The 24,404-nt window shown below is 40.3% G+C and overlaps 1 protein-coding gene across 6 annotated transcripts in view; it reads right to left on the bottom strand.

Moving 5' to 3' along the window:
- SH3KBP1 (SH3 domain containing kinase binding protein 1) overlaps positions 1-24,404 on the bottom strand; it is a 235,511-nt gene that overhangs the window by 136,341 nt on the left and 74,766 nt on the right. For 4 of the 6 annotated variants that reach the window (XM_054821679.1, XM_054821688.1, XM_054821732.1 and 1 more), the window contains exon 3: positions 12,859-12,982. In XM_054821679.1, the coding sequence (XP_054677654.1) occupies positions 12,859-12,982 (124 nt within the window). The remainder of the gene's footprint in view (positions 1-12,858; positions 12,983-24,404) is intronic. The other 2 variants (XM_054821714.1, XM_054821706.1) reach the window with 1 other exon arrangement.

The following is a 24,404-nucleotide window of genomic DNA, read 5'->3' as shown; positions in this document are numbered from 1 at the left end:
CTACTGACCACGTAATGTGAGTAGCAATGACTTCATGTCAGTTGTGATGTATGCAAGGGTAAGACTTCCTGCCAAATTAACTAATTCCTGGAATCCAGTTGCACAGCTCTCCTAACTCTATCCAACGATCCAGCTGCACCCAAGATCCCCTACTGAACGTGCCACCAAACCTTTCCATAATACTTTTTTCCCCACTGCAGCATTCACACAAACACTTCTATCCTCGTGTCGTAATACTGGGCCACCTCCACAAACTTTCACCAGGATGCTGCCTAAGACTCCTCAATGTCATGTTAATCAACATGGTATGGTTCGCCATGTTGAACTGAGCAATTTCTTCTAGTTTACCGCCCCTCTCTTTTTTTTTGTTCAGTTTTCCTTAAACAAGAGTTTTCCAGACTCGCAATGTCAGGCAAGGCGAGCTGGCTGGTTTCATACCTTGCCTTCTCGGTAGCCTTTTTGATGGTATCTGTACACCCATCACTACTTGTCTGCTCACCCTCTCCTCCTGAATCATACAGTCTACTACAAAACTATTGTGTCAGCTGTTATGCTGATGCATTTGTGCAATAATATTACTTTCATTTGTGAAAATATTACTTTTATTTATGAAAACAAAAGCAACAAAAAAGTGCTCAAAATGCACTTTGTGCATTTGAAAGCGCTTTATGAGGTTTACTATTTTTCTGGCACTAGCAGTTTCCATTTTTAAGTGGGTATTTCATACAACACACAGGAGAATATCAATTTGCATAGAAATAAAAATGTAAGTGGAGGACTACTCAAGCTGACAGGGCAATTGAGGTACACATGAGAAGAAACTCCTTCACCTTAAAATATTTTTTTAAAAAAAAATCTGTCTAGGTTTAAGGTTTGTAATGTCTCAACATCTTTTTTAGTTTTGCTGGGATAAACACTATCTCTTCCTAAAAATAGCTGTCAAGTTCCTCTCATCCTTTCCATTACACGTGCTACATGAATGAGAAGTTACTTCCTCAAAGTTAAAAGCTGTGAATAAATAGGCCTCTGGCTTGTCAGCTGTGTCTGTAATGAAATCCATCTCCAAAACGGTTCTGTGGTTACAAGATGAAGAGCGGGGAGGGGAGAAGGGTTCATGTATAAGAAGGGTTCTGTATACAACTGCAGTGCTGGTTTTTCTGGGACACTGACCAAGCCATATACCTCTCCGACACAAGAGAAAAGTGAAGAGCAACATTGACCATTCAAACTGACATAACAGCATGTTTGTTTTCTTTAGCAGTTGATTTAACCCAATGACCATGAACCACCTTTGAAAAAGTTCGACAAACCATCACTCTCTCATAGCGCTTTCAGAACGATTTTCATCTGCAACCAAATAAAAGGCAGCACCGCTGCTCCCTCTGCTTCTCCCAGCTCCTGCCACACTCCTTGCCACCCTGTCAGATCAAGTGCTCATGCAGCAGTGTGAGGAGGCAGACGGTGAACTGATCCGCTATTAAAAACAACCTCTGCATTTTTCTTGCTAGCTTAATGTTAACCTCAATCATTCTCCTCGTCTGGCCTGCCATGCAGCCAAACATCTGTACCAGAACACAGGAAGAAGAAAAACACGAAAGATGGCTCTTTTTTTGGTGGCAGTGTTAGCTTAACATCTTTCTGAAACTACAGCGTCAGGCTAACCTTTCAATGTTTATTACCTTTTTTTCCTGCTATTCTATTTGCTCAATAGCTGCCAGGCACGTGAGTGGATTTTGGTTTTCCTTAAGTCACTGGAGCTTTTTTTTTAATTTAAATAATTTCCTGGACACTTCCTGACCTCTTATGAATTCCCAGAAGTAACCATGACCCATGTAATTTAGGATAATGCTATGCTGAGTCAGTAGTCTAACAGAGAATTCCTAGGCCTGAAAAAATAACATGTCTTAGGATTGTAGTTGCACAAATGAAGCAATAATGGCTGACATTGCATCTTGCAGCTTTTGCAGAGCTGGACACCAGACTGTATAGATGAGGGACATCTGGAATCTGGCAGGAGCCTAACAGAAGACTACACAAGGTACATGTGGTACTAAATGAAGAGAGAAATACAAAAATACAGCATTTAAAGTTATTTAAAATGAATGGAGTATCTGGTGCTAATGACGGAAGCTTTTGTGAGGGTACTTTAATTGTTTTTTTTTTACTACTGAAATATCCCCAATGAATGCATGACAGAGGATGATAGCCAACAGCAAAATGCATAACCCAGTGAAAAAAGGAGCTGCTTAAATGTATATGATGGCTTAAATTCAAGCTACTGGACAGCTAGGATGCTACTGTACCCTGTTTGATCACCAAGCACAGTGTTACCCCTGTCATCTACTGCAGTGCACTACTCAAGAAATCTGAGCAATGAATACAGTGCCAGGCTGAGCACTGTACGGGTACAAAGCTGACGAAATCTAGTCTCTGGAGAAAAAACTATCAGAAGCAGATTCTGGAGCAGCCAAGTATTTCTGGGGGAAAGCAGATGTATCCTGGGCTGCCACTGGTGGCCTGGGGTTCTTGCAGGTGCCAGTGCTCTCTGGAATAGTCTGTAGAGTAGCAGATTTATGAAGATGCAGCCACAGCAGATGCTACAGTAACAGCTAAAAACCCTGAGGGGCTTCACCGGGGCGATGCAGCCCAGGCAGAGGACCATGCTAGTGGCACTACACCCCTGCTGACTTCAAAACTCATTCCCAGCTAATTTGGACATTTCAGGGAGCTACTTCTCACCACGATGACCTCTGCCCATCCTCCGCTTCAGTTTCTAAATGAAGTTGGTGCTGAAGTTAGGAAATAATGGCTTTTGCTGTGTGACAGATAATAATAATCTTCCCTATCACAATCTTGTGCTTGGGGCCAAGAATCAGCAATCAGCCACTTGTCAGCACTTCCACGTTTCACTCCCTTGTCAAGCACAACCACCCTACCAATGAGCTTGGAAACTAACCATCATCAGCAACATGCTTTGAATTTTTAAAGAGGATGATAATACAAATTAACACCAAGCAAGAAACAGGCACAACCATGTATTTATACTTTAAAAGGGAATGCAGAAAGACATAGAATAGGAACTACTGCAAGCTACTGGTGCATCTTAACTGTGAAATAACATTAGAAAGCAATGAAATAACGATAAAAAATGGTAAACAGTACAATACATCACAATGCACCACTAACAGCAGCACAACTTGCCACGCTGTAAGCACCTTGATAAAGGTAGAGTAGATTGTAAGGGAGGAATTTCTGAAATAAGATAAAATATGCATGAAGAATTCACTGAATAAAATTTAGGAAACTGCATGCCAGTGGAAACAAGAAATATACTTTTGCAGGCATAGTGTCTTGTTACTTGAGTCCCTGCACCTGCATCATACAGGAATTTGAAGACTGAAAGCCTACGTAGCTAACGATGCCATCCTACTCAGAATAATCCAAGCTATGCATTATCCACACTGTCTGATACCTCTATCTGTTTTTTCAAATCTAGTTACAGCAAAGCAAACTTCCCTAACTTCAGGGGCTTTTAACCAGATGAATCAAAGTATTTCACACTGTGTGTGAAAAATAATTAAAATTAACACAGTGACAAGTTCATTCCAGACACGTCGCTTTATCAGAAGAAAGCTTTTAAAGCCTGTATCAATTCCTGGAAGTAAAATGTTTCATAGAATCTATTACAGATCATAAACCAGCACAAACAATGTGCCTTATGGGGAATACTTTCATATAGTTTCTTGTCACTTGCAGCCAACAGCAAAGCTTTGCTTAAAGCACTCTAGATGTTGCATACGTGCACACGGGAAAGGGGGTAGGGCAAGAGAACAGGTGAATAATACCTGTGCAAAGTGCATTCAGAGTTAAATCCCCCCTGCAGACACACACTCCTAACCAAACCCCAGACCAGCAGCTGGTTCACAGAGGTTCCCCTGCAGCATACTTCCAAGTAGAACTCTCTGCTCAGGTTTCCTAAACCACCAAGGCAGTGACAGCCCTTCCTACCAGCAGCGATGGTTCATTTTTGCTGTGTATATTCTTGCACTGTCTGCAGAAGTTTATCCCAACTTGGGCTTATAAGTATCATGCTGTCAGAAGAGGAAGCTCTTGAATAATGACCGTAGTTTCTTCTGGTCCAAGTAGGCAGAAGTCAAAAAGTTTCCTGCACTGAAGGGATTCAACAGCAGCAGAACAAGTCACTGTATTCCAGTGCAGAGAGCACAAGTATGGAGCTGCCTTTAAAAATTACAATCATAGAAAAACATACAAAGGGATATGTTTAGATTAAATTTTTGCATACATCCAAAAATCTTCTTTATAGAGGGGTGCTTACTGGGTTAAGCACAATCAGACCAATCCTTTATACAAATTATTTATGTCTTCAATTCATGTCACATGACGCTGCAATTTGAAGGAGACTCGAGGGAGCTGTTGACAGGCACTGCTTCTCACCTACAACCCTAGAAATCATTCAAAGGTTTTTCTGGTTGTCACAGGAGCCAGAAACCTCCAACTGCCTCAGTACACTGACTAGTGCCGCCACTTAGCATAGCATGGTTGGCTCTTAGCACTACCTACATGCAATGGGAGAAAGATGTCAACAGCCGCACAGCCCTGATTCCAGCCCAGTAAGAAGGCTAACACCAGTTCCCTGTCCCCCATAAAGCAACACAGCACCATCCCAGCTGCCATCCAAGCCAGCAACGGTAAAGCAGCACTGAACTAAGGACCTGCCTGTCAGTGTGAGAGCGCACTTAGATGGGCATATTTAACTTTGCAGTTACAAATTCATCAAGATTAACTCCAGGAAAGACAAGACAAGGATGCTTGACCCAGTTTAAAGTACACTGGCAAAGTTTCAGGGCTCGTGGAAAAGGTATTAGCTTGCACAGTCAAAGTAGACTCTCTTGACCTCAAATCTTCATTCCAGATTGGGTTATGTTTTACATTCCACAACAGTATCCCCATGTTGCTCCTTAGCTTTCATTGTCTCTACCAGAGAATAGGAAGTCTGACTCTCTCCTATCACAGCTGCCAGATACGAGGTGTAGATACCCCGGTCTAGGCACTGGGAAACATACAGTGACCCAAATGACTTGCTCCAAAGCTCAGTTTCAGGTGAGCCACCCTGCTCGTCTTCTGCCATTCCTTAATCACAGAAAGTTGTGAGAGGGGACAGGGGAGAAAGGTTGGTCTGCTAATTTTCAAATCAAGTTATCCATGCTGTTCTTGAAAATCCCACACCACCTTGATGGAAGGCTAAAGGAGACAAACACAGACAGCTACAGTCAGGAGGCAGAAGGTCAGGGACAGACCTCAAAGGCAGCTGGGCCTTGCTAGGTGCCAAGTGACTTATCCTACAGCAGCGAGGAGGAGGGAACTGCTGGCAGCAGGGAGACACTTCTCTGCAGAAGCTTGTGAAAAAATGAACGATCCCTTTTGTGATGGGAAACTTAAGTTTAAGACAAGAGGAAGCTTCAAACTTTTGCTGTTACTCTAACAAGAATGGCTCCAGCACTTTGTATTATTTTATGGTATTATTGCCCCCTCCCTGGAAGTGCTCAAGGCCAGGCTGGATGGGGCTTTGGGCAACCTCGTCTAGTGGAGGGTGTCCCTGCCCATGGCAGGGGAGTTGGAACTAGATGGTCTTTGAGGTCCCTTCCCACCCAAACCATTCTATGATTCTATAATTCTATGACTGGTTTTGGCTTGTGTTAAAGGAGATTTCAATATAACCTGAGTTTCACAACACATTTGCTCTTTACTAGTACCTTTTGGACAATTATCATACACTGTGATAAATGTGAACTAGCAAATTCTAGTACAACTGTTAGAATATTATATATGATTTCATTTTGTACTTCAGACATGTAAAACATATTGCAAAACTTTTAGAAAGGAAAAAAATCCTTTAACTGATTAAACAAAAATTCCTAAGTGGTCACGGAAGAAAAGATGAAACTCTGTTGACTATTCCTTCTAGTGCAGCATTTTTTAGATATTTGTATAAATTACTTGTAAAAAGACTTTCTTCTCCTTGTTCTTTCAACTGCCCCTGTAGCCCTATTCCACCACTTCACCTGTTCCCTCTCACTCTCTTCCTCAAAAATTCACTTATCTCTGCTTTCCCATTGATACAAATATACTTCTGGATCTACCTTTTAAAAAAAAAAAACAACCAACACACCTAACTCATGTCCTCATAACCATAACCACTTGCCTCTGTTTCATCTATAAGCTGCACAGAATGCTGATCAGTGATTACTCTCCCATGCTCTTCAGACTCTGTCCAAAAAGGTCATCTTCTGCCTCTTCTCTGTCCTGGGTGTCAGCATCCAACAGTGCCTTTTAAAGCTTAAATCCAGCTTTGTCACAACTTTCTCCATACGCTCTCCCAATTTCCAAATGCAGATCCAGATTTAAATCTTTCATTAAAGCAAGTGTCCTCTGTGTGCAAGAAACCTGGAAACAGCCTGCCAGCAATCATTCAAATAATACATCTTCCTTTGTATTCTTTTCTTTTTTTTTTTTTTTTTTTTTTTAGTTAGCTGTTACCTTGTTTCACAGGTGTGCATATAGTTAGCTCCTTGATGAAGTGGCTGTATTTTTGTTCAGTGTTTTTACAACAGGGTCCATAAATGGGATTCCTAGAGCTAAACATCTTACACACAAGAAGTCAGCCACCTAGGCAAACAAAAGATGCCCAGAGGACAGAATTAACTTGGAATTACAATTCCAACCAAGAGGGATTTCTACAACTGACTTCTACGGGTTGCTCCTGCACAGAGCTTCATGATACTCACTAGGATCCCACACCAGTGGTTGGATCCAACTATGCAAAACTGCAGAAGCTACATCAGGGCTCAGCATTTGTGCATTTTGCAGAGCACCAGGAAGGAGTAATTCAAAAGAAGGGGTAGGCAGTTAGGATATAAAGGAGATGTGGGGCACTGCACAGTAAACAACAGGAAAAGAAACGATCTCACCGGAATAAGCTATTGGAATCTGGATAGATAATGAAACCTTAACTGAAAATCCAGGCAGCAAATGACCGTAACATAGAAAAAAGTTTAGATTTTAAATATATTAAGTCATTATTTAAATAGGACTCGTAAAGAAGATCTACTTGAAAAGCATGAGTGAGCACCCATTCCACTGTTGCCAAGAAGACAGCATTGAGATCTTTCTTCCAGACAAAAAAAACCAAACAAAAACCCCACATGTCAATGGTCAACAGACTAATCTCAAATTTAGAACAACGGTAACACCTATCTCTGTATTCCTGTTCTGCAGCACCTTTCAGTGCAGAGTAGCTTACCTGAAGTCAAAAATTATTCAAGAATTTATTTTCAAGAAACAGTACTTTTAAAGGAAATGTGTATTATCCGAGACAGTACTTATGCACATGCTGATATGGTATTTAAACTCAAAGAATAAATATTTTGCTGAATTCGAGTTTCCTGTGCCATTAATTTTTTATGTCTCATTTTGGGTTTATGTCATATGCTGCATGCATATTTTAACCTTAATAGGCTGAGAAGTATGTTCTTGTGCATATTTGTGTAAACTGTGTACTGATTATACACCAATTAGCTGATCTTAAAATCGAAAAGAATTTTTTTTCATGCTAGCTATAAATTCTCTGAAGTTGGCAGTATTTGCAAAGGAACACCAAAGCCTGTCTGTGGAGAAGGCCTGAACGCATAAACAGCAAAAAGATAATCCAACTAAAAGACAGATTAATGCCTTCAAACTTCCTGTGTTTGAAAGGAAACCCAAAGCTGAGTGTACTGAGGGTCAGACACCTCATCAAACACGTGGCTGGCACGCCAAAGGCAGTCGTTTGCACTAGGTTTAGTAATAAAAGATTTTATGAAGGAAATTTTGAAGTTTGCCTTTTTGCTGAAAAATATGACCAGAATCATAGCTTACATACGTTACTCAACATAAAACTTAGAGTCGACACACTCGTATGCTGAGTCACCATCAGCTTGTCTGTTTAATAAATGGGATGTCTTTTTGTATCCAAATACTCATAAAACTATTGAACCAAATGATGAAGCATTTTTCTTGTAAAATACTCTTCCCATTTCTCTAATTTACAAAAACAGACTTAAATCTCAGTTTTGTGTACAACAGACTTATTATTTATCATAACATAAAACTATTATATCATCAAATCTATTTTCACAAAACTCTCCCTTTTAGGATAGGATGCAAATTCTCTCTATTATTTCAATGTAGGGTGGAAGGTAAAATAAATAATTCTCAAGAGAACTAGCAAAAACATTTCCTTGCTTTCAGTGTTTGGCTCTGATTAAGAACATGTAACACATGATGAGCTGTTCCAGATTTGCTGGCTTGAATAACCTCAATGCAGACGGCATTTACAGTTGATATAAAACAAATACATCTGGCAAGGCAATATATCTTTTCCTCAAATATGTTTACTTGTGTAACAATTGTTGCTAGTTTACTTACAAAATACAGCCTATCAACTCCAGTTTTGCAATTTGGCCTATGCAAGCAGGCTCCTATTTCCAGATACACAAAACAGCACAATAAATAGGATACGTGAAAATAGGATACTCAAAAATCAGACCAAAACTATCCTAAAATAAGCCATAGCCATTTAACAGTTAAGCTCATTGCATGCAAGTTTCCATTATGTCCCTTTATACCTGGATGAAGATTGTACTGAATTTATGACAGATCTAAAACAGCTGCATAACTTCAGATCTGCTTTTAGATTCTGAAAGTTAACTTTAAAAAGATGGAACTTCACCATGTTGGAAAAGCATTTAAAAAAACCCCTATCTCTCAGTGTTTTCCTGTTTCCAAGACCTGACTGTAATTTTCTTATGTTATTAAATAATAGTAACAATAGCAATAACTTTGCTTTTTTTCAAACAATCTGAAAATGTTCTCAGGGGGAAAAAAAGCTTTCCCAACCTGTTATTACCAGGTTGCAACAATGCCAATTTTAAATAGAAAAAAAGGAATTTTTTTTAATTTTTTTTTTTAAAGTCAGCTCTACGCAAGTTTTAGAACAATAGTTCTATATGCCTAGCAAAAATTCTGGAGCAGTGAAAAGATACTAAAAGACCCATACCTGGCAAGGAAAGGATTTTCTTGGCACACAAACTGTACGAAGAAGCGAAAGAATGATCCCTCCCAGGTTCTGGCAAAGGATATGCAAGCCAACCACAGCTAACATTCATACAGCTTCAGACAGGTCATTCAGTGCCACGACCTTTTTCGCTGGACAGGAGCCGATGATGCAGCACCCGAAGCACCCATCGAAACTAGCCTAGAGATGCTGCAGCCCTGGGAACTGTCAGGGAAAACACCAGGACTTCATGTTTCCCAAACCCCATCTCTACACTTGAGCAAACAGTCCTTTTTTGAACCTTTCTGAGGTGAAGCATGAACTCACTGAAATGCTATATTAAAAGGTGTTAATTGCCATCGCTACCATGCTATAAGACATCTTGACATCTTTATGAAGAAGGTATAAACCCAAGTTTTGCCAACAGGCAGCCTGAGGCAGACACACCTGAAATACCTGGAAGTTATGAATAAATTAGGATATGCCACTGCAATAAAACAGAAAAAAGCCCTCTGCCTACCTGAAAAATCGATACATATGAAGATACCTGACCTTGGAAATTTAAAGTGTGGTAATTTGGCCAACAGAGTTTAAGTCATTTAGCAAAAGTTACACAGCAACTCTGTGGCAGACCGAGAAACTAAACCCGTTATTTCTTAGGTGTAGCCCTAACTTCTAGATCATACTCACAACCCTGTAAAGAGAGGAAATACTTACAAATATTAACTCTCACAAATACATCAAGGCCAAGTGTAACAGAGTTGCCTAAATTATGTCCACCACAGCAGTCATTTCTGTTGTTTGTTTCCGTTAGGTCACTAGTATTTGTGGTCAGCAAGAAACATTAAAGGATGAGAAATATTCCGGTTTTACTGCCCCCAGTGAAAAGCAGACAAAATCAAATCCTTCCATCTTCTCCTGGTCTTTATAACAAAAAAATGAATGATTCACAGATGGTGACCTACAATTAATAATACCACAAACAGTTGCCACCCTCACTATGTCATGGAAGTACCTACCCAGGTAGGCTAATACCAGTGGTGTTACACCCACTTTAAATTGTTCCTAGATTACATTTGTAATCCAAAGTATTAATGTCCATCACTTACTTGATGAAGTAGGCCTTTACAAGAGGCATTTCAATTTACACTGATTTTGTTATAAGAACACCTAATTTTAATACAGTGATTAGAAATAATATGAACGAAGATATGAAGTTGGATCCTAAATATCTTTCTTGTTCAGAAATCCATTTTTTTCCTCTTAGCTACTTAGATGTTTCTTACAAATAATTTAGCTTTTTTCCTTGAATACCACTGTTGGACACTCATCACTATTCCTCAAGGAAAAACCCTCTACAAGCCAGAAGCCCAAGAGGCCAAGATTCTTCTGCTCAAAATGTAAATGCCTGCTAAAGTGCTGCCACTTAACTTAGGCCAACCAAGTTAAGTAGTAAAACTACGCAACTAACACCACAGCAGTAGAAAAGCACTTATCGCTATCTTGGTAATAGAAACAATGCACCAGCATGGAATGCTTCACTCCCATGTCACTGGATCTGCTCTGAAGTTCCAAACAGCAAGATTACATTGCCCAAGCAAATAAATAATACTGCCTACTATTTTCACTGCTGAACAGAGGCTAAAACTTTTAGATGCATCCTTCTCACTTCCTAACAGCAAGGAGGAAAAAAAAAAAAAAAAAAAAAGTACCTCTTGCAGGTCAGGTCACATTCTGTAATCAGTAAACAGACTGAGGTAGGGTTTAACAAACATCACAGCACAAGAACACTTGAAGAAAATAATCCCTATGGCATTTAGGGCTCCCTCTTCAGTAAAATATTGCAACACTTTCCACAAGGCGATTTGCCACATAGATCTTAGAAAACTCTTTATTACTGAACACAGCAGTAATTACTTGCTTAGCTGTCCTCACTTAAACAAGGCTACTTTGGCACCATGCTCAAACCAACCCCAGAAAAAAAGAGGGGAAGCTCTCTTGGCCTTGTTATGCTCTATGCATCCTTACCTGTACTACTAGAGTACGGCATACTGCAACTGCTTGCTCTGCAGCAATGGAAACAGCTCTGGAGAAGCAGCCAAAATGAAACATTTACTAACCCTGACCTGATGTAGAGGTAGCCATGAGAAGTGCAATCCCCACCAACAAAACCCAATGCAACAACATCATAATATGAAATCTGCTATTTCCAAACCTAACCCCTTCCTCAAGTTACAAATCTTCGTGTCAGTCTTTGCTTCTCTCCTTTCAACAAATATGAAGTTTTGTATTCTCCAGCTACAGATAGAAAAAGAGAACTTCTTTATCTGCTGAATCCTTTAAAGCTTCCGAGCCAGAGGGAAGAAAGAGGAGGAGAAAGCCTCTGCTCTAAGTATCGTATTTGGAGTGTTATCCCCTTGTGACTGAACCAAATCTCTGCATCTGCCACAGCTATTAGCCTTCTCCAAATAGCAGCTGAAGCAATATGGAACAGACTTGGTCCCTAGATAATTTCCTAACTACTCATATGGTTCTGTATAGCAGCCATGAAAAAGAATAATTCTTGGTAATTTAATTCTGCTGTTGCTTGAAAAACCTATGACCCAAAGCAGAAATGTTGGACGTGTCTCCAGATTCAAGATGACATTGCAAACTCAAGAGACAAAGCTTTCTGAGATTTATTCGTAATTTTTTCTTTCAGAGGACATCACTCCTTGCAAAAGAGGTGGAGATTACTCCCCCTCACATTTTAAAGGAAGTCATACATTTTGCAGAAATTATTAAATCTTCCTCACTTGTGGTTGCAAACCTTAGGTTTAAGACCTCTAGTCAAACTGCCAGCCCAAATATAATATTTGCTGATAATACAGAAGAGGAAATTTCCATACACGTAGTCCTAACAGTATAGAAGACACGCCAAAATGGAAATTACATTACAGCAATGATTAATGACAGCAGATTATTCTGTATAAGACAGCAAGCAAGAAACTATCCAGTGAATTCTCCAGGAAAAACTACAGCCGACCTCTTGCACATAGCCAATTGTTCTCCCACAAACAAACAGGAGGATAAACATAACCTAACGAAAAATTCAGCTTTTGTATTGCCAATTTTTTGTTTTGTTCTGATATTTCTGAGAGCAGGACTGAGAGCTAGGGAAAGAAACAGAAGATGTGGAGGCTTTCTTTTTAGCAACTCAAAACTCTACATTAGGAATCTGCATTGGGAGTCAAGCCAGACATGAAGAGCACACATTCCAGTCTGAGACAGAAGACAGTGATAGACACTTCCGAGAAAACTAATGCGTTAAGCTTTATGTTTTGTAGTGTTTTTTTTTTAAAAGTTCTCTGTCAGTAACTAGTCTCTGTCCCAGATAGAACATGAATACGTGAATGTGGACTGACATCATTGTGCAAAAATCTCCATATATGCAAGCTGTCAGGTCCTTACTTTAATAAGCTTTAGTAATCTCTTCCCACAGCTTTCCTTAATTAAATGTATCTAGGAAGGATTTCTTTAAGAAGAAAGGGAAGTCTGTGCAAATTAATGTGGAAATATTAGGCATAATAAATGCACCCATATGCCAATCTAAGAAGACAATGAGATTTTAAATTTTTTTTTATTATCCCTGCTATGCCCTTACAGTTAAATAGACTCTAGCTTTATTTCTAGAAACAAGGAAGGTTTACATTTTGTTCTTTTAAAGGTCTGAATTTAATCTGCATTTAAGCTTCCATATACTATACCTTTTTTGTTGGTTCTAATAATTGTCTCAGACAACAGTAAAGGGCTTCCATTGGAAACTTCATTTATAGGCTTCTCTGGTGGTTTGTTGGCAGTATTTTCTTTCTTCATGTCCTTCTTTATCTCCTGCAGAAGATAAGGTGGGTGGAGAGGGAGAAGAAAAAGAAGAAACAGTTAAAAAAATGTATTGCAGACTATTCTAAATCTCCAAAGACTTCTTAAAACTTCTATATATACACCCCTGCCTATTCTAATGCTACCTCAAAGACTCTTTATAAGTTGAAATGCCCCAAAAAGAAAGTAATTTTCAGTAACTCTTCCAACTGATACTATTTTTTTTCTTTCTAAAAGAGGACAATTCCTTATGTGTGAAAATTGTAGGACAGCTTTGCAAATCTCTTACTAAAGATCACCAAAGCTGAAAGGTGGTGATGGGGGAAAGACTTCTGAGTTTATCCTTCAATTAGCTGTACATTTGACGCACAGGACAGAACGAAGTTCAGTGCTCCTGATGTAAAGGCAGTTAAGTCTGCTTCCCCTCTGTCAAGAAGCCCACAGAAACAACAACCATAGCAGGAAGAAAAATATTAACTAGGAAAATATGACAAATGTTACCATAATTGGCAGAAGCATATAGAGAGCCTGCTGTCAGAGCCGTTGCTAACACTAACACATTTTGCAGCTGACTACCTTTTAAGGTGATCAACTTCTTTGGGCTGGGAGGGACCTCAGCACATTTCTACTCCAATCTCTGGCTCAAAGCAGGGCCACCTCTGGGGTCAGACCAGGCTGTTCAAGGCTTTGCCCAGCTGGGTCTTGAGAACCTCCAAGGACAGAGACTGCATAACCTCACGAGCAACCTGCTCTACTGCTTGACTGCTGTTATAGTGACAGAAATTTTCCATAGATCCAGCCTGAAACTTTCAAGTCCCATCTGCTCTCTTCTGTACTCCCCCACCAGGCACCACTGTGAAGGGCGTGGCTCTGTCTTCTGGATAACTTCCTTGCGTGCATTGGAAGGTTCCCCCAAAGCTGTCTCTTCTCCAGGCTGAACAAGCCCACCTCCCTCAGCATCTCCTCATAGGGCATGTGCTCCAGCTTCCACAGCCACAGAACTTACTCCAGTTTATCAATGTCTTTCTTTTACTGGTAGACTCAAAATAGGATGCTGTATTTTGGATGTGGACTAATGAGTGCCAGGTAAAGGAGGATTATCACTTCTCTCAATGTGCAGGCCGTTAATGCAGCCCAGGATGCTGTTGGCTGTGTTGATGCCAGGGTATACAACTGGCTCATGTTCAGCTTGCTGTCCACCAGGACCCAGGTCCTTTCCAACAGAGCCGCTTCCAAAGCCATCAGGCCCCAGCCTGCCAGCAATTACTCCTTCCCAGGGACAGAAACTGGCATTTGACCTTGCTGGATTTCATAAGGTTCCTGTCTGGAACCTTCTGAGCAGCAGCCCTGCCTTTGAGCATGTCAACTGCAGCCTGACACACACACACGCCCCCACTCCCAATTTGGTGCCATCTGCAAATGCGATGAGATCATTGAGCAAGCATCAGGGACAGGTGATGGCTTCGGACAAACTCTTCCCCTAGTAAAAAACTGCTACCTCTCCTCCTCCCTTTCAACTCTCCTACATTCACTGCCCTCTTCTACATCCCAGTGCGGTTGCAACCTCCACCATCCCACAGCACTGTACCATACACAGGAAATACTATAGATCTTATTTAGGTTTCCAGCATATCAGACATGAACACTAAACCATAGAAAGTAAATTTCTATTTGAAGTTTCTGAAGTTATCTGAGAACAGCATCAACCAAACCAAGAATTTCCAAGTCACTTTCTATAAGATGCACTTTAAACCTGAATTTCATAAACTTTTTTAACCTTTTATGTCCCCAGTCCAATTGGTATTTCAAAGCTGAACTAATACACAACATTAATACAGTCTTCTGTATATGCACAAGGCATTTATAGTGTATCAGTATTCTATTAGCAGAGATAAAAGTTTTATAAACTGCTGCCCACCGAGGGCACGATGGATCTTTTATCTAGTGCCATCACACAGGTAAAATAGTACCTAAAACATCACAGTAACCATAACTGAAATAACAAATGTGTGTGAATATGTGGATGAAAGGTGAATGTGTCTGTGTGATAGATGCTGCTGTTAGAAGAAATATTGCACACAGTTCTTGTATACAAGTGAACCACAGGATAATTCAAGAACACTGCATGCATTTAGAACAAAATGTTATATCACTTTCTAAGAAAAAAAGGACTAGACTAATACATACATTATTCCATGAGTTTTTTTTCACGGCCTTAAAAATTAAAATATATAATACAGGAGTACACCCAAAGCTTGTTGTCTTGAAGTTTTAAATTTCTTCTGCAGCTATGCAACAAACTCATGGTATATTAAAAAATTATCTACAGTTAAACAGAATTTGTGAGTCAAACAGCACTTTCATGTGAACAGGACCACAAGACAACAGCCTATAAAAGACCCCATCTTGCCAGAACTTGCTTCCTGTGTATCATTAGTGTGTTATTTTCCATTCCTTATGTCAGAATGTAATTACATCCTCAACTCACACATTTTGAAACAACAGTACGATGTTCTTTATTTTTAAAATCCTATTTGCAACTTCAAAAGTGACAGAGAAAATTGTCTGCTATAAGAGAAAGCAGTGCTGCACCCTTAAATCTGCAGATGAATGACTATGGTGTCTTTCCTGCTGCTGACAGCTTTTTAAGGATGCCTTGTTTAGCTCCGGAAAAAATCAACAGGAATACAAATGGCCAACTCCCAAACACTGGCATTTGTTTGTAGGGTGGGAAGTCTTACATTTCCTTTCTCATCCACTATTCATGGGAAAAAGACAGACACACATGCCAAGTGTCCACTAAGCCAAAATTCATATAGAAAGTACAGCACCTTGCAGGCACCAAAATGGTCTAAGGATTGCTTTTTTCCTACCTTCCCAGTACTGGTTTGGGCTACTTTTCATCACCATTTCCTTTGATGCTCATGAGAAGGGTCATAATTTTTCAGAGCTACTGCCCACAGTAACATGATCAACCTCAGCAGCGTGAAATTACAGATCGAGGAGGGAATTGAAAGGAAAAGTGAAGAATTCTCTAAATAGTGAAACAAATCAAGCAAAAGCCACGCCAGTACTTCTAAGCTAAAATCTTACCTGAAACGTACTCATACTTGGCAATACCCTACAGGAAGCCTGTATCTAAGTGGCTCGGCACACATACTGCAGTAGAGGAATTATACCAGCTTTAAGCCACTTGCGCATCTTTTCAATTTCTGGTCTTAGCCTAAGGCACAAGACTTAAAAACATACAACCAAAACCAAAGCAAAGCCCCACACCTTTAGCAGCCTCACAGCTGCAGCCTGTAGCAAACATTACTGCCAACATTACATCCTTTGTCTTTAACCCACTCTCTAGTATTTTCTTTCTGCCTCTGTGCTGTCTTCTCTTCTATACTGCCCACCGTTGGGGACCTCACGATTTTAGGACCTTTCTTCAGCTGTGGCCCAAACCGAGCCAGGACACTGGCCCTGTCCATGACTGATTGTTTCATTGCTAAGACACCTCCTGGTCTACCCGGCCTAGCCCTCTCCCATGCAGTGCCCGGGCATGGCTCAGCAAATAACCCAGCACACAGGCTGTTCCCAATGGGCAACGTGGAAAAGGCAAGCCTGCAGAAGGGCAGGACAGAGGTTTTTGCCACGCGAGTTGAGCTATGCCTCTTATCCTCATGACAAAGAAAGGGATCCTGGTGCTGTTAAATTCAGAAATATTGACATAGCCCTTTATCCCCATTCTTACCTGCTGTAAAAAAATGTATTACTCTAAAATACTATAACTCCCTAGCAAAAACTCCATTTCTGCTTGAAAAATGTAGTGAAAACAAACACAAAGAACTCTGGCCACACAGGTATACCAAGACAGCTCACTTCACTGCAAAAAATACACTGAACATGACTATCTTGCATCTTTGGTAAATGATGCAACTATAATGGCCCCAAAAGCTTTGTTTTCCATCAGCAATAGTTACAGAAATCACTCTACATAACCCACTTATTCTAAATTTGCATGGAGCAGAAGCCTACTACATGAGGAAAGAGCAGGCAAATAAGCTTCCAAACCCACATGTGGTGGGCTTTTGGGAACTTTCCCCAGTGTATGACAAAATTCATTTCTTGTTCTGGTTTCAGGTTGAAGTTTGTATATGCTATTTCTTTTAAAGAAGAAATTCCATGTACACAAAGCAGTAGAAAGCAAACTTCCACTTAGGACTTTCACTTAGGTGGGAGTTAGGAAGTCCCCAGTCTGCCATGGGTAGTTCAAGAATAGCTGCATTTAAATGCTAACAGGGGATGAACAGAAACTAACAATCCAGTTGTGAGCTCAGTGACTGCCGTTCCTTGAAGGAGGAGCTTGTGTATAAAAAGAGAAAAGAAACAAGAAAGGTAAGAGACTTTACTGTATTATACTGCTCTAAAATACTGGACAAAAAACAACCTAGAATTAGCTGTCTGCCCAGCAAGGACTTCAGTGTACCTCCTGACTAGGAATCTGGCACTGTTTTCTGGTGATATTTCAACTACAACAAATATACTCACACTGTAATTAGATAAAATCACCACTCACTGTGGGCCAGTCTGCACTTCAGTAGGACAAGGGAGACTGGACAGGTAATGCAGGACATCTGTGGCATGCTGAGCCTTCTCAAAAGGACACAGTGTGAGCACCTTCGCTAGGAATCCCTGTGGTGACACTGGTTGGACCAGACTCGATGACCTAGAGAGCCCTTTCCAGAAGCAAGTTCACAAGACAAATCTCCATGGAGAGTCCCACACAGAGCCTCATAGAGAAGGGGCTCAAAGGGATCCTGAGTGCACAGCTTGGCTCTTCACCCCCACTGCAAGCATCTCACCCACTCCTCCGATACTGAGACATTTCTGCAGAATGAGCAGCTGTCTCACTTACAAGGCCTACCTGCAAAGAGGTAGGCTTTCGCAGTGCTAACAGCTTCAAAAATATCTCTAAACCTCATCTTTGGCACTGTTTGATACTTGATTTTGGGGCAGTGTCTGGTATAAATTTCATGGGTCAAAATGCTGCATTTTTTCCTAGCCCACACAAAGGTAATTACAGGTTATTAGCAGATCATTTCCAAGGGGCCGTGCCTTGGGAACCCAGCCCTTAAGTAAATGACCTCACATTTCAACCACTAAATCTAAACCAGGCCCTCTTGACGCCACAACTTTTAAGACAGCTTCTACCTCCTGTGTATGTGGGTTTCAGAGTGATTCCAATATGATAAGCAGTTTTTACTGGGAAGAAGCATCCTTGATCTGACAAATTCTGCAAAAAGTCACTGTGAACTTTAAAAATAAACTTTAAGCTTGATTTGATGAAATATTCAAACATATTATGGGAATGTAAACATACTTTGGAGTACTCTGAAGGCCCTTACACTTTTTACACCCTTTTAATTTAAAAAAAATTATTTTTTTAACTAGCCTTCAACCATACTGCATAGATGCCAGCAGCCAAATCACAATGAAAAGATTATTTTTCTTCTAGCAAACTTTGAAATATGGTTTCTCCAAAGAAACACAAAATCCTAGACAATACTTGAGCTGGTTTTATTTGGATCTTCTCTAATACAATACTACCTCAATACAAGCCACAGAAATTTTGTAAGACATTTTCTGTAAGCTTTAGACCTTGACAAAATATTAACTAACGACAAAATATATAGTGTGATGAAACTCCATCACACAGCAAAATACAATATATTCAAGTGTACCTGTACCCTATTTAATGGCTATTTCAACCTATAAAATCTAGAAATTAAGTAACTTTCACCTTTTTTAAGTCGAAACCTGTTACTCATTGACGTGACAGATGCCTTATCAAGCTGGAGAAAGACAAAAAGAGTAGTTAATGGTTGTCAAAGAAAAAAGCCTTTGGTTCACCTGCCATTTTTCTACTGTTGTTTGCAAGATCTAACTTTGTTCTCAAAAATTCATCATTCATTACCGTTCAAGGAAAAAAGTCTATTCTGTGTTCCAATATGCTGAAGTTTCCACTCATCTGTCTAAAAGCTTCCTTTAATTTATAGAAAATGCTTGAATTAGGCCAGCCACCAAAGTTACAGTTAATATTTGTTACCAAGTCTGAAGGGAAGTACAAGAACTTCTGCCATTTACACTACACCAAAGTTTCAAGATTTTTTTTTTACTCTAGCACTTCTGACCTTTACAGGAAACTCAGCTGAAAACATTTGAGGAAATTGCTGCAACCCTTTCCACAACTGTAAATGCAATGAAACGCTATTCTGTACTGCTGCAGGTATGAAATACTCCAGCCAACATTCCTCATAGTTGTTGGGAGCCATGAAAAATTATGAGAAAAATCACTATCAGACTAAGGTGATTTATCTATGGCTTCCATGTGCAAAGGCAAAACCAGTTCTTGCATACAGGAAGCAAGAGGTTTAATCAAAATCAAAGCTTTCTGAAAACAAAACACATGTATACTGAAAGAGTTAAAAGCTGAGAAATAACGAGGCCTTCACACATCTACAGCCTGTACATTGCTTGAAGTCAAATATGGGAGCAAGAATAAGAACAGAGAATCATATGCAGCCTGGGGGAAACCATGCAACACGTTTGAATTATCAAAAGATAACAATGGAAATGTCAGGAGTGCTTTGACCCCTCTGAGATACAGAATGCTTCTCCTTCAGTCTCTTTTCTCAAAAGCAATACTTCACATTTCAAGAGACAACTGCCACCATGATGTCCTGCAAACAATGTCTGCAACTTCAGACAATATATGAATTCAATTAACTATTTATGTTAAACCTCAAAATATAAGTCTGCTGCAGAGTACATCAATGCAATATTTAGTCCTCCTGAGTAATTTCCTGTGACATTTTCACTAAAACTAGTTAAGAGCTATTGAATAATTATACATGTGCTTAGATATAAATGCAACTCTGATGTTGTCAGGACTCTTGTAGTTCTACTATGAAATAAACAACATATCCAGCAGTGAGGTTGGAACGAAGCTTCCCAACAACTGAACTAGCATCAGTCTGAAAATCATTTTCAACCAGAAATATGGTGGCAGCACTAAAATCCTGTATGCCTTCATAGTGTTGTCCCAAAAGTGGGATCATTTACTCAGTGTGCAGTAGGCCAATATACACACAGAGCAGAGGTATTTTATTTATTTCATGTCTACACAGAGATGGGTGCTAGGTGGTAATTCCATAAAGCTAGCACACTACACACAGAATATTTATCTTGTTACAGGATTAGAAAAACCCGCCTCAATTTACGCTAATTGGTTATTGATTACCGCATCATCTACTATTGGTCAAACATATTTAAATTAACACACATGCCCCTTGAGGGTGGTGGGGTAATTTGAATAGTTCTTTAATTGAGTGGGTGGTTGCAAACTCCCCCACCTGCTAGTTTGACTTCAGGCCTCTCTGGCAATCACCCACCTCTTGGTGCCTTCTGGGACAGGATGTTTCCTTTTCATCAGTTTTTCAGTTCTTCTCCAAGGATACTCTCTAGCAAAGCATGCTTTTTATCAGTCTTTTGGCTCTTCTTCAAAGGTATAGTCATTATCAAAGTAAGGTAGTGCATTTAACCTTAAATTAAACAGTGTCTAAGCACTAACCCAAACACATTTCTGTCCCTATAAAGTGCAAAATTCTACATTATAGATATCAATAGCACTAGCCTTAAACTCCATAAAAAGCAAAATGACAACATTTCAGAGACAATGAGAAACCACCTAGCTGTTATTTTCCTGGCTTCTGCATCACTTGAGGTTTACTAGTCTTTGGCTTCTCCTTTCTAGGGCAGTTACCAGCTCCAAGACACAGAGGCAGAATATGAGACCTTCAAGCACCACGATCAAGACTGAGACCTCTTCATTAGCTGGTCATGACAGGAGACATTTATCAGTAGCTCTGTCAGTAAGTAGAGTGGGAAGGACAGCATGGAAAAAGTGCTTCCCCAGCAGTGACCCCTGGCTTCTAACAGCTGCATAGATCCCATATTGCTGTTGCACACAGCATCTGAGCTCATGACAAAAGTTCTGCTCGTTTCACTACAACAGATTTCCACATCCTCCCTCCTCTTTCACTGTCAGCTTATCCCAAGTTTATAGGAAACATGTTCCCAACTGCCTGTCAGGCACGTGACATAATCTTGGGGAAAAAAATAGGGTTACAGTTCATGAGCCTCCTGGTTTGTGCTAGTACTGCCTAGTTCCGGGGTTATTTCTAAACCACAGCCTCCTAAGCCTCTCTCAAAGAGTTCTTTGGTTACTGTATCTAGCCTTCAAAATCAAGTCTATTTCTGTGGCTCACATGACTTCTATCTGATTTACAGCTTCATAGAGAAAAGCCTTATTTGTTCACCAAGTTTTACATGCTGAACAGTGTATCTATTCCAGCAGTAACAGTAGCGGTATGCAAAAGAAGCACTTTAAGGATGACAGCTCTGATGTCCCTTACCCTCCTTTTTTTCTCTTGTTGTGTTACACAAAAAAGATGCGATCTTCTGTTTAGCTCTTTCCCAGTGCAAAGAAACTCTTGATTGCTATCCGTGTACAGTCAGAAGCGCTGCTTTCATGGCTGCTCAGGTAAGCCCACAGTGCCACCCTTGCTTCTCAGATGAAGGCCTTATGAACACTGCAAAGCTTCCTGCAAGGAGACTGCTTAGCTATTTATCATACACATCTACAACCTAGACTGCACAATCATAAATTCCTTACGTAGCCATAAGTAAAGGCTTCAACAGCCCATCTGTCACGTGCATTGTTCTTGCAACATTTAAATATTAACTTTATTATTAATTTTATTTACTTAATATAGAGGCAATACCTCAAACATTTGGGACAATATATTGGGTCACATGAAAACATCCATGCAAAAAATGAATAGTTTGAATTTAGTGCAAACAACTTGCAACAAACAAAATTACTATGAAATGACAAAGCAACAGTTGTTACAAAAGAAAACTAATTCCTATATCCAGTGTATTCTACTGCAAAAATACTGTGCCACTGGTGGCACAGCACAACCAGCTCCTGCCGAAACTGCTGGTAACCCCTCTGTGATATCCCCAGCCTGAGATGCCTGTGCTATGATGCCCTCCTTACCACAGCTCTAAGGAGGCCACACCTGAATTCCTCTGTTCCTCTCCTACACACCAACACCCAGAATGCCACAACAAGTTGAAGCTCCTCTTTTAAAGGATCTCAAGATTCTTCCTTTTTTGATACAACCTTGTTACATCTTTTGTACATACTTCTGATAATAAAAGGTCTTCTGGACAGGATACGCCTATGTAGAAAGCCTTTTGCTTTTAGGAAGCTGAGTCCATGTTTTATAACAAAATTAACAAAACTCTCAGAATTAAGTCTTATGCAATCTTTCAGCTCTGTTTTTATATGAACATGAGCATGTTTTCCTGTGTCCATTCAGGCCAGGAAAATCTCCCTGTTCCATGCCCTTAGCCTCAGACTTCATTCTTCAGTTCAGAAGGAGACAGCTCATATTCACCTATACCATTTAGGGTTTGGTGGTTTGGTTGGTTTTTTTAATTACCAAAAAAGACAAGAAAACAGTAAAAGAAAGTGGAAAGAAAAAGAAAAGAAGAGACTATGAAAAAAACAAGGAATACAACAGTAACAAAAGTGGGGAGCACATTTTAAATAACGCGTACCAAACATAAAACAGCAATTGTCTCAGATAAAGTCCAAAGGAAAAAAGAATACATACTCTGCTCATTGCCATTTGGGTACTGGAGACATGCTTGGCTGCAGCAGTAATTAGCTTCACCACCACCAGGACAAGCAATTCATTACATCTTAATGCACTTAACGGACCAAGGCTGAAGATGATAATTAGAGCAATAAAAAAAGGCAAACAGGAAAAAGATGCTATGCTGGGTGCTGGATGCCATCCCAAGCCACTCGATTCATCCTGACCCCAACACTGGCATGCTGAGGAGGGGAGAGTGGTCCAGGCCTGATGCTCTGTTCCTGATCTCCTCTCTAGCAGGTACTCCAACAGCACCTATGGATCCCACACCATGGCGGCAGAAAAAATGACAGTACTTCTCTCTGAGCTGTTACAATCTAGGTGTAAGAAAAAGTATAACTGATTAACAGAAACAGCAGATGGCAGGAAGCACGAAGATGCAGAAGCGATCACCATTTGGCAAGTGCTGTGTGACAAGGCACCTTTAAGGAAGTTTTTGAAAGACAGCAAGTGAGTTCTTTATGGGCAGATCTTTATGTGCAGGTTTCCCTGGTAGGTGAGAAGTACAAAAGCAGAAGCTTGTTACGAATTTATTAAAGAGGTGAGAAAAACAGAACTTGTCACCAGAACAGGGGTACATAGTCCCACCACCCATGTATGAGGCACTGGGAAGATGGTGACCCAAAGACTCTAAAAATTAAAGTGGACAAGTTGCAGAGCTGATATGGACTTTGCATTTCTGAAACCTTACAGAAAATCACAAGACACAGAAGAAATTGTACAGCTGCAGCAGGTTTCATAACCCACAGGTGAACTGGAAGCAACCTCCTTATTTCATACTCCCATCAAGTTGTCACTGGCACTCACCAGTGAACCCTGCAGCACACATTCCCCTCCCCGGTTTTAATATGGGGCTGAGAATTTGTTCTGTTTTACATATTTAGCAATGTATGTGAGTGGTGGGGTTCAGGGCATGAGGCACGGCCGCAGCAGGGATTACCATGGGGAAGATGTGTGGCAATCAGTCTTTAACTGGTGCCCTCCGCTTCTTCTCCCCCCCTCCATAACCTTTGTGACAAGGGATGGCCAGCCAGGCTTTCATCAGTTGGATCTCCTGCCTTTCGCCTGTGTTTGGCAGCAGCACAGCACAGTCTGTATATGTTTCAGCTGCCCAATGGTCTCAACACATGTACACACACACATGCCCCTGTGCAGGTGCTTAGAAATACATGCTCCCTGCATCTGAGAGTACTGTGCCGAGGAACTGCGGGGAGGCACAAAAGGTGCTTCTCAGCCAGTTTCCCCTCAGTCTAGCTCCAGCAGAGTGAAATTATTCAAGCAATTTCACTTTTTAGTAGAATTACTTTCACAAAGGTTCCGTTTTTATCTGACTATTAGAAGCATTATTACTTTGCTTGACAGTGCAATGTCGTTCCTCATTGCGCAGAGTGGGATATGCAGAGTTTTTCTTTGAGCAGAGTGGGATACGCCAGAATTTAGTGTATTAATAGTGGTGTGTCCCCCTCCACGGCACCTGACCGTATTAAAAAGGTCTGCTGTAACAGACTACAGTTTTAGTGGGTGAGAAATGATATTTTGTGTAGTAGTTCTGCTGTCAGCATAAAAAGCCCTGTGTGTATTACCGCATAAAGCAAAGTTGATAAGATACACAAGAAACTACTTGAATACATGAATTCCCAGGGTTATATCTTTGTTCCTTC

This window comes from Grus americana, chromosome 1 (genome assembly GCF_028858705.1).
Source record: "Grus americana isolate bGruAme1 chromosome 1, bGruAme1.mat, whole genome shotgun sequence".
NCBI classification, from domain to species: domain Eukaryota; kingdom Metazoa; phylum Chordata; class Aves; order Gruiformes; family Gruidae; genus Grus; species Grus americana.
Note: the sequence above shows the minus strand (reverse complement) of the source record. Positions and strands in the feature narration are given on the sequence as shown.